This window comes from Chiloscyllium plagiosum, chromosome 40 (assembly GCF_004010195.1).
Source record: "Chiloscyllium plagiosum isolate BGI_BamShark_2017 chromosome 40, ASM401019v2, whole genome shotgun sequence".
NCBI lineage: Eukaryota > Metazoa > Chordata > Chondrichthyes > Orectolobiformes > Hemiscylliidae > Chiloscyllium > Chiloscyllium plagiosum.
The window spans coordinates 12,897,412-12,908,839 of NC_057749.1; the positions used below are offsets into that span (position 1 = coordinate 12,897,412).

Consider the following 11,428-nt stretch of genomic DNA (forward strand, 5'->3'; position numbering starts at 1 on the left):
TCAGAAAATATAGACTTACAATTTTATGCAACCTTTCAGGTCCTCAGGATATCTGAAAGCACTGACAGCCAGTGATGTACTTTTTGAAGTTTACTCACTGTTGTAGTGTCGGAAACATAGCAGCCAAATAGTGCACAGCAAACGTAGCACAAAAAGCAATGTGAAAATCAGCAATGCTTTTGTTTTAGGGATGTTGGTTCACATGAGGGAGAATTCCGCTGCTATTCCTCTTACCAAGTGTCTCATCTGGAAGATAGCACTTTCACCAGTGTGGCACTCCCTTAGTACTTGCTGGCAGCAGACATCTCAATGCACTGGAGCAATACCACCAACACTCTCTGCACAAAGTCCTGCAAATCCACTGGAAGAAAGTTGCACGAACACGAGTACTCAACCAGGGCAACATCCCCAGCATCGAGGCACTGACTACCTTTGATTGGCTACAACAGGCTAGGCACATCATCCACATGACCATCACGAGACTCCCCAAGCAGGTGCTCTACTCCCGGGTGGACAGAAGAAGCACCTCAGTGATACATTGGCGAAGTACTGCATTCCCACAGACACCTGGGAATCCAACACCATCCAAAATGGAGGAGGAGCATCCAAGAAGGTTTCAAGGAGGTGCTGTCAGGAAAAGAAATGGAAGCCATGCGAAAACAGTGAAAGGAATGCACTGCCACACCAATGCCCCACCCACTCCTTCCTGTGACCACCACCTGTCACAAGTGTAACTGAGCCGGTAGTAGCCACATCGGTCCGTATAGCCACCAATGGACTCACTCTGATAGTGGAAGAGAGTCATTGTCGTCAACAAGGGCCTGCCAATGATGGTGGGTACTTGCTGAAATGCTTGTGACTCTGAAGCAATCATCCAGGCTGTCAAGGAGTGTGAGTTCTCAGTGTCAGCTGTATTGCCGTGGAGAGGTAAGTGTCAGATCCACCCGTCCCTCAACTAAGCTTCTTGTCAGCACTACCCGCTGCTTCGCCACTTCTGGGCTGTGCCAGAGGACACAGATGAGACGAAGGATTTCAAAACACAAAATGGGAGAGGCTAAAGCTCAATTTAACACTCAAGATCCATTTCCCTAATTTCTCAATAACCAATCATTGGAAGAATTAATTTCCCTTTAAGGTAAAGGCACAAATAAATACATTATAATTTAAGACTCTGATGAAATCTAGTTTCAATATAGGAGAAAGTGAGGACGGCAGATGCTGGAGATCAGAGTCAAAACATGTGGTGCTGAAAAAGCACAGTCAGTCAGGCAGTATCCGAGGAGCAAGACAGTTGACATTTCGAGTATAAGTTCTTCATCAGGAATGTGGGTATCCAAGCAGAGGGTGGAGCGGATAGGTGGGAAGGAAGATGGACAGGTTGGACAGTTCAAGACAGCAGTACCGGGTTGGAGGGTTGGATCTGGGATGAGGTGGGAGGAGGAGGAGGGGAGATTACGAAACTGGTGAAATTGACATTGATCCCCTGTGGTTGGAGGAGCCCAAGGCAGAAGATGAGGTGTTCTTCCTCCAGGCATCTGGGTGCCTAAGATTTGGCAGTGGAAGAGGCCCAGGCCTTGCATGTCCTTGGTGGAGTGGGAGGAAGAGTTGAAGTGTTCGGCCACAGGGTGGTGGGGTTAATTGGTGCATGTGACCCAGAGATGTTCTCTGAAACCTTCCGCAAGTTGGCGTCCTGTCTCCCCAATGTAGAGGAGACCACATCGAGAACAGTGCACACAGTAGATGAGGTGTTTGGATTTGCAGAAAAAGCTCTGCCGAATGTGGAAGGATCCTTTGGGGCCTTGGATGGAGGTGGGGGGAAGGTGTGAGTGTCTCATTGAAGGTTCTAAGCCACAGTATTTATTCTGGTCAATAGAGATGGAGTAATGAGTCCAATAAACATAGATTGCACACATCTTAACAATCTGTGCATCTACCTGGAGCCCCTATGTAATACACAACAGCTTCCCACAGTCCGACCCTTTTCTCTGATATAGCAAACCCATATAGTTCCTTCAGCAGGATGTAAATTCAATCCATTAATTCCCCTTGTTTAATGTAATGAATTATTCACTCCATACATTTTCAGTGGTACACACTGCTTAGTGTGCACAACTCTCTCACAGTGTGATACACTGCTCCTTATGTAACATATCTAGTGGTTTTCAGTGCAACAAATTCTCAAACAATACTGCTTATCTATACGGCCTATCTGATATAAACCTCGGTTCACTCTGTACAGCTATTTTGCTTGCCCACTATCAATGACATCTTTCCTTTGAGCAGGACAAGATCATCACAGAGATTATTAATACAATGAATGTCCTTGGACATTTAGTTGAACAAATAACAGATATATATCAATGGAGCAGGAAAGATAAAATTGAGGTTTAAGGCAGTTTCTTTTCTGTACCTAGCAATTATGAACTGGCACAAACTCATTTATGGTGAGGTCCCAACTTGAGAGGACCAACAAAAGTTGATCATACCAATGCGAACCTCAACATTTTTTGAGATCTGCTATAATTGAGTGGTAAGCTTACCTTTCTGAACATGAATGATATCTGGGAAATTGGACAGTAGGCCTTGGTACAGGGAAAGTGTGTCCAACATATGGAACAGATCATTCTTAGGTTGTTCTGCAAACAACTCTCCAATGGCTTCATACGTTTTGCCAGTGTTGGAAATGGCCTTGTTCAGAGGGACTGCAAGATGTGGTTGATCCAATTCAAATGCCTGACTTATTGAATTAAAAGCATTGCCTAATTTCTGAAATTCCTTCCTGAAGCCTCCAACATGTTTGCGGCAGAGGTCTGTGGCCACATTGGTCAGTTGCAGCACACTGTCATCCATCCTCTTGGAGAAGGTTTTGAACGTGTCCACCCTCTCCTCCACATCCTGAAGATCCTGATGCTCCTGTGGGATTTGGATGGTCAGGAAAGAATTGGCACCGACTAATTCATCTTTCTCCATTCGTCGTTTTCCCTGTTTCCAGGCCCTGTCATCTGTGCAAGTTAGGAAGTGTTGAAATCCCTCGTATTGGGATAGCACTGGATGGCTTGTCATGTGGTCCATCCACAGAATCAAGCGTCTCTTGCGTTTCTCAATGAAATCATCTTCAAATCGGCCAGTGGCCTGCTTCTCTGGCAGATGTGGCACAGAGATGACAGAGAACTTGTGCAGCAGCCTGTTGTGTAGCCAGTCGAAATGTTTGTAGCGACGATAAACAGGGTTGTTGGTTTGACTAGGCGTCAGCTTGTAGGAGATGTAACTCTTGATGCCTTTAAACTTGGTTTGCTTGGTGGGTTCCTCAATGGTACAGGTAAAGGGGTGAGGGCTCTCGCTCCACTGAGGCCCATCAGGGCTCATCACCACACCGTAGGTTTCTGAAGTCTTAAAGACAGCAGGTACCTCACCCAGAATGAATGCCTCTCCTCCAGATCTAACAAAACTTGAGAAACGGTTGAAGTTCTTGCCCACAGCACTGCTTTTAGTGCTAAGCCTGCTGGCAGTGCTGTCCTGCCTCTCCACTGATGGCTTTTGCCTGTACGTCACGTTGGGATATGGGGAGACTGTATATGGATGGAGATGATTGTGGCCATTGGTGTTACTGGACACACCAGGTTCATCGAACACAGTGGAAGAGTCATCCCAGTCATCCCAATCATCATCATCATCTTCTTCATAGCTGCCCTGTTGGTAGGAGGAGGCTGAACTGGGGGAGTAAATTGCAGAGTGATTCCCTGCTGAGTGGTGAGTGAAAGTGGAATTGGAAGTGTATGGTAAGGGTGTGCTGGGCTTGAGAATTTCCACATAAGAAGCTGGAAAGAGCCCTTTGTCTCCTCGACTGTTCTGGCCTTCCAGCCAACCATCCAAAGACTTCTCGTTAAAAACCAGCAGCTGCTCGTTTTCGTGGATGCTGATCTCCTCGGGGTTCTCACTCTGGAAGCTGTAAAGAGCTTTGGCTTTGATGGAAGCCATGGTCCAAGGATGGGGAAGGGGGCTGCAGCAGTATCTCCTCGGGGATCTGGCAGCTGGAGGTGGGTGCGGACTATCGCTTCAACTGACTCCTCTCCAGCTCGGCTTTCTCCAGCCGGGAAAAGGACGGCGGGCGGCTAGTTCGCAGCTCCTACCGACTCCCTTGCTCCGAGTACATTGTTCAGCTCGGTAATTTGTTCCTTGCGTCCAAGTCCCAGCTGTAAGCTGTGTCCCGGGAGTCTGTGACCTCTCAAGCGATGGCTGCGGCCAAACTCCTCTTTGTTATGATGAGCTCCCGTACTTTGACGCGCAGCAAAAGTTTTGCAGCTTGCAAAAGAAGTTCGCGACTGCCCTCTAGGTATTGGATATTGGACACTCCAAGGAAACACATCCCATTGATCCTTCTTAAGCGCCTGGGTTCAAGGCAGGCACTGACTGCTACGGTTGGGTCCGGTCAACACCCCCTCCCTCCGTCCATGGTAACTAACCAACCAGTGTAAGGGTTTTGTGGGTTATTTGACCATTGGGCTCCGGCCAAATTAGAGCACGGGGACACGAGGAGGCCAGTCAGCTCTTCAACTTTGTGCACTATGATCATGGTTGACATGGGGGGGTGGGGAGAACAGGGAACAGGGGATAGAAAAAGACTCTGGAATTTAGCGCATTTTATCTTTCCAAATAACGTGCAGAGAATTTATGCAAACAAACACAGAGTGTACTGGAGAGCACAGCGAGTGTTTGAAACGTTAAAATGAAACAAGTGACTGCGGATGTTGGAAATCTGAAACAAAAAATAGAAATTGCTGGAGAAACTCAACAAGTATGGCTGCATCTGTTACACTCTCTACACGTGCTGCCTGACTAAGTTTCTCGGCAATTTAACATAGAACATAGAAGAGTACAGCACAGAACAGACCCTTCATCCCACGATGTTGTGCTGACCATTGATCCTCATGTATGCACCCTCAAATTTCTGTGACCATATGCATGTCCAGTAGTCTCTTAAATGTCCCTAATGACCTTGCTTCCACAACTGCTGCTGGCAACGCATTCCATGTTCTCACAACTCTCTGTGTAAAGAACCCGCCTCTGACATCCCCTCTATACTTTCCTCCAACCAGCTTAAAACTATGACTCCTCGTGTTAGCCATTTCTGCCCTGAGAAATAGTCTCTGGCTATCAACTCTATCTATGCCTCTCATTATCTTGTATACCTCAAAACCTTCTATTTTTGTTTCAGATTTCCAACGTCTGCAGTCATTTATTTCATTTTAATGTTTCAAACAATAACAGGAATTGCTGGAGAAACCGCCGAGATTCTTTATCATTATTTCAGTCATTTTAGTGCTGTATGGGCAATTATATCACCTCCATCAAACTATACCTTATATCATGGAACTGGTGTCAAAGTATAGACAAGGCGTGTGAGAATAAAAATATTCACTGTCCCTATTTCTGGCAGAAGCAGCGACATTCCAGTGAAAATAAAAACGAGCATCTCTGGCCTGACCTTTTCATCATACTGGGCCATCCAATCATATCTGAGAAAGTGAGGACTGCAGATGCTGGAGATCAGAGTCCAGAGTGTGGTGCTGGAAAAGCACAGCAGGTCAGGCAGCATCCGAGGGGCAGATGAACAGCTTATGCCTGAAACATTGATTCTCCTGCCCTCGGATGCTGCCTGACCTGCACACCATCCAATTATATCCAAGTACATTCCAAATGATCTTCACTACATAAAAGTGACTGCTTCAAACCTAGTCTCAATGAAGTTCTACACTGTCAAACTTGCTCACAGACATTGCAGCTATCTTTAAAAAACAATTAAACTTGTGATCGCTTCTCAGCCTTTTGGCTAAGATCAAGTGTCTGTTCTTATCAGGACGGGGGTCGAGTTGCGAGTCATCAGAGCTAGTGGAGATCATCGCTGGATCGTGATTGGATGTTGGAGGATCGTTTGGTTGTGCTGACCTGCTATTGGTGGATCTTCATGCTGGCTTCGGCCTAACGCAAATTCAGGGACCAGCCAACCTCCGAGCTATGGCCTTAACAGCTGCCTGCACCCCGGGCCAGGGGGTTCGAAACACAGTCCGGGTGACTGTCAAGAAGGTGGAGGAGCGTACACCGGTTGATCGGACGGTGTTCGTCAAGAAGATTTTGCTCGAGTGCTGTGGGTTCACTGTAGCAGGATTTCCCTGGGGCAGGCTACTTTGACGTCACCTTCAGGAGCGTGAAGCAATGTGAGCAACTACTGAAGGTCTTCAACGAAAAGGAAGGGGAGCCGCTGTTCTCCATCTTGTCGGCGGTCCCGTTGTCTGTGCTTCCTGCACAGAGGAGTCGGGTTGTTACGATCCACACGTACAACCCCTATGTTCCAGCAACCGATGTCCTGACGTTCCTGAGAAGATATGTGCAGGTTGAGGGAGAAAGCACCGACGTGGTTGACCCTTTCGGGATCTGGACCAGCAAACAACAGGTCAAGGTAACCCTGAGGGTTGATGCCAGTGGGAACACCCTCCACCCACCCTCCAGCTTTGCTAATGGAGGGAGCAGAGGGTACCTGACATATGCAGGGCAGCCGAAAGTGTGCCAAACCTGCGGGAGGTCAGGCCACATGGCGGCGGAATGCAAGGTCACGATCTGTCGGAACTGCAAGAAGGAGGGCCACTCGACCAAAGAATGCAAGGAGGCCAAGAACTGCAGTCTGTGCGGGAAGGTGGGCCATGTGTACAAGGCCTGCCCAAAACGAGGGGCCGCCACCTATGTGCAGATGGCCAGAGGTGGGCCACAAAAGGACAGCAAGGCACCACTAACCAGCAAGGGAACAGTGTCTGTGGGCACGCAAAAGGAAGGACAGGCCGGAGCGGAGCAGCTGTCAGCTACAGGAGAGGTACAGCGGCCGAGCGAAGCTCCGACAGGACAGATGGAGGAGGAGGAGAAGGGAAAGAAGGAGGCAGAGGAATGGATCCTGGTACAAAACAGGAGGAAGAAAACCCGCCAAGCCGCCAAAACCTCCCAGAAAAGGGGGAAACGGCAGCTGCACGGGGAATACACGGACAGCTCCTCAGAGGGTGAGGATGGGCGCAAGGAGGGTCATCACCAAAAGAAGAGACAGAGCGCTGTGTGAGAAAGGAGGGCAGCACTTGCCAAACAAGGGACGAACCTCTTGAGGCAATGGGAAACGACCACCCCCCACCAGGTGAAAGCCAGGAGGGCCCCACCGTCACACAGCTCCAGGTCACTGGATATAGAAGCAGACAGCGTGGACCCTGGTCCCGGCCCGATGACACCGGAGCAGGCAAATGGGCCCCAGTGAGGAGCTGGACAGCTACCTCAGCCCCGCGAGGGTCCAGCAGTTCATGTTCACCATGGGGATGCAGACAGCTACCCCAGAGGGGCAGGACCAGCGGCAAATGGACACGGGTAACCTCACAACTTGTTAAAAATGGGGATAAGAATTGCAAGTATTAATGTGCGCAGCATAAAATCTGCTGCATGATGTGTTTCAACACTGGCCTTCCTCGCCAACGTCAAAGCCGATGTCCTGTTTCTGCAGGAGTTTGGGATACCACACCTCAGCAGTTACAGGAGATGGTTGAGCTTGTGGGCCCATGGGCCATCAGTTTGGTCGGGGGGCAACGATAACCGCTCCTCAGGCCTGGGTATTCTGTTGCGAGGAGGCAACTTCACCATCTCCGAGGTTAAGGAGGTGGTGGGCAGGCACCTCCTTGTCGCTGATATTACATACAGAAATGCTCCCCTGAGACTGATTAATGTGTACGCCCCAGCGGGTAAAAGTGAACGGTTGGCCGTCCTGCAGCAGCTTCCACTGTTGCTGGCTACGTCCAGGCCAGTCATTCTGGCCGGAGACTTCAACTGTATCATTGATGCAGATGGACGATCCGGTGGGGGGGGGAGGTTGGGACAGTAAACAGGATCCATGTCCAGAGCCCTGATGGAAACGGTCAAAGATGCCAAGCTGCACGACGTCTTCAGCATCCCTGCAGACGGAGCGCAGTGTAGATACACCTGGTCACGGGCAGACGGGTTTATCCGCTCAAGGATAGATTACCTGTTTGTGTCCCGAACGTTCTCGGTCAGAACCACCGACGTCTTCTCTGACCACTGCCTCCTGCTGGCCGACTGTCACCTACAGGACGAGCAGCAGGCTGGTAAGGGAACGTGGAAACTGAACACTAAGCTGTTGACCCCGGGAAACATCGAGGAGCTCAAGAGGGACTACGCAGGTTGGAGAACCGTGAAGCCCCTCTTTGAGTCCCCAGCGGACTGGTGGGAAACAGTAAAAGGGAACATCAAGAGGTTCTTCATCCTCAAAGGTGTTCAGGAGGCGAGAGAGAGGCGGGGAAAACTGTCCCAGCTCCAGGAAAGTATGCAGAACCTGCTCCTGCTGCAGACCTTGGGGGTCGATGTCACGGAGGACCTCAAGGAGGTGAAGGGCCAGCAAGCCTCCCTCTTTGCCTCGGAGGCCTCCAAGATAATCTTTCGGTCCAGGATCCGCTCCATGGAGCAGGATGAGACGTGCTCACGTTTCTTCTTCCAGAAGGTGCACAAAGAGAGCTCTGTGCTCAGCAGCCTGAAGGAAGAAGATGGCTCGATAACGTCATCTCAGGCTGACATCAGGATCAGCAAATCTTTCTATGCCAGTCTGTATGACTCGAAGCCAACCAACAGCGCGGCCTCCCAGTCATTCCTGTCCTCTATCACGGAGGTCGGAGATGACAGAACACGGGAGAGGCTGGACTAGCTGCTATCTCTGGACGAGCTGACCAAGGCCCTCGAGTCCTTCGAAAAGAATAAAACTCCCGGAAGTGACAGCTTACTGGTCGAGATCTATTCTGCTCTGTGGGACTTGATTGGCCAGGACCTGCTAGAGGTGTATGTCAGTATGCTTCGGGCAGGTACCATGAGTGAATCCATGAGGAAAGGCATCATCACCCTCTTCTACAAGTGGAAGGGGGAGAGGGAGGAAATTAGAAATTGGAGACCAATCTCACTGTTAAACACAGACTACAAAATCTTGTCAAAGGTCATCGCCAACCGGGTCAGGTCTGCTCTGGGATCGGTGATCCACCCTGACCAAACCTGTGCTGTACTGGGCAGGAAGGTCGCCGAGAGTCTCGCACTCCTCAGGGATACGATTGCCTACGTGCAGGACAGGGGGGTGGACACCTGCCTCATCAGCCTGGACCAGGAGAAAGCCTTTGACAGGATATCGCATACATATATGAGGGATGTCCTCTCCAAAATGGGCTTCGGGGAGGGAATCGCTAATTGGATCAGACTGCTCTACACCAACATTGTCAGTGCAGTCTCAATTCATGGGTGGGAATCAGATAGCTTCCCAGTCAGATCTGGAGTCAGGCAGGGCTGCCCCCTCTCTCCTGCCTTGTTTGTGTGCTGCATAGAGCCATTTGCCGAATCCATCAGGAAGGATGCGGGCCTGAGAGGGGTGACTATTCCTGGCAGCGGGGGCCTGCAGGTTAAGGCCTCCCTGTACATGGATGACGTCGCCGTTTTCTGCTCGGATCCGCTGTCCGTGCGCAGACTCATGTGCATCTGTGACCAGTTTGAGCGGGCCTCGGGGGCCAAGGTAAACCGAGGCAAGAGCAAAGCCAAGCTCTTCGGGAACTGGGCCGACCAATCCTCTATCACCTTCACCATCAGGACCGACTACCTGAAGGTGCTGGGTATTTGGTTCAGGGAGGCTGGGGCGTGTGCCAAGACCTGGGAGGAGTGGATCAGGATGATGAAACAGAAATAGGCAGATGGGAGCAATGGTCGCTCTCCATCGCCGGGAAGAGCCTGATCATCAGGTGTGAGGTACTCTCGGTATTGTTATATGTGGCACAGGTCTGGCCTATCCCCAGAACCTGTGCTGCCGCAGTCACCCGGGCCATCTTCCACTTCATGTGGAGATCAAAGATGGAATGGGTCCGAAGGGACACAATGTACAAAGACCAGAACAATGGGGGAAAAAACACGCCCAATACCATCCTCACCCTGATGGCCACCTTTATGTGTGGCTGCATCAAGCTGTGCGTGGATCCCCGGTACGCAAACACCAAGTGTCACTACGTACTGAGGTTCTACCTGTCCCTGGTGTTGCGAAGGATGGGCCTGGCCTCGCTGCCGCAGAACGCTCCGAGTAGTTGGACCGTTCTGTACCACCTCTCCTTCGTGGAGAAGTTTATGAAGAAAAACACCTTTGACCACAAGTCCATCAGGAAGTGGTCAGCACGTAGTGTCCTTGAGACCCTTCGGGAAAAGGAGAGGGCAGATCCTGTCGAGCGATTCCCTGAGCAGACTGTCAAAGCCATTTGGCAGAATGCTTCATCACCAGAACTTTCCAACAAGCACCAAGACATGGCATAGCTGGTGGTGAGAAGGGCTCTGCCTGTGAGATCCTTTATGTACACCCGGACTCTCTGCTGCCCCGCACGCTGCCCTCGAAGCGGCTGCGGGGGGGACGAGACTGTCACCCACCTCCTTCTGGAATGTGCCTATGCAGAGGAAGTCTGGAGAGGAATGCAGTGGTGTTTGTCGAGGTTCGTCCCGAGCAGCGCCGTGACGCGGGACTCCATGCTCTACAGCCTGTTCGCCGGGACGCACACTGAGACGAACATCAACTGCGTCTGGAGGATCATCAACTCGGTGAAGGACGCTCTCTGGGCGGTCCGAAACCTGTTGATCTTCCAGCTGAAGGAGTTGACCCCGACTGAGTGTTGTGGACTGGCACATTCCAAGGTCCAGGACTACGTGTTGAGGGACGCGCTGAAGCTTGGGGCAGCTGCCGCCAACGCATGGTGGGGAAAGACCACCGTGTAACATCTGCCTGCCTAACGAAGAACAGGGGGCCCACGCAGTCATTTGGGCTCCGCTGGCGTCTCAGCTAAAAATGTAATCGCACAGACCTGTAAATATGAATGATTACTCTGTTTCGGATTGCAAAGAAACTGAAGGCTTACATATGTATGGCATATCCAATTGTACAGATCATCAAAGTATTTTATGAATAAAGTATATTTTTAAAATAAAAAAAATTAAACTTGTGCAGTGAGACCCTGAAGGTCAATGCCAGTAGGAACATTCTCCACCCACCCTCCAGCTTTGCAATCAGAGGAAGCAGAGGGTACCTGACGTACGCAGGGCAGCCAAGAGTGTGCCGAACCTGTGGGAGGTCAGGCCACATGGCGGCGGACTGTAAGGTCACTATCTGTCAGAACTGCAAGAAGGAGGGTCACCCGACCAAGGAATGTAAAGAGGCCAAGAACTGTAATCTGTGTGGGGAGGCGGGCCACGTGTACAAGGCCTGCCCAAGACGAGGGGCCACCACCTACGCACAGATGGCTGGAAGTGGCAATGCGAGCTGTGGACCTCAAATGGCCAACAAGGTACCACAAACCAGGAGAACGGTGTCTGGGGGCACCCAGAA

General features: G+C 50.6%; 1 protein-coding gene across 1 annotated transcript in view; it reads right to left on the reverse strand.

Moving 5' to 3' along the window:
* snx33 (sorting nexin 33) overlaps positions 1-4,358 on the reverse strand; it is a 29,678-nt gene extending 25,320 nt beyond the window's left edge. Inside the window, exon 1 of the mRNA XM_043680359.1 lies at positions 2,541-4,358. Coding sequence (XP_043536294.1) covers positions 2,541-3,978 — 1,438 coding nt within the window. The 5' untranslated portion in view covers positions 3,979-4,358. The remainder of the gene's footprint in view (positions 1-2,540) is intronic.
* Positions 4,359-11,428: the final 7,070 nt, after the last annotated feature.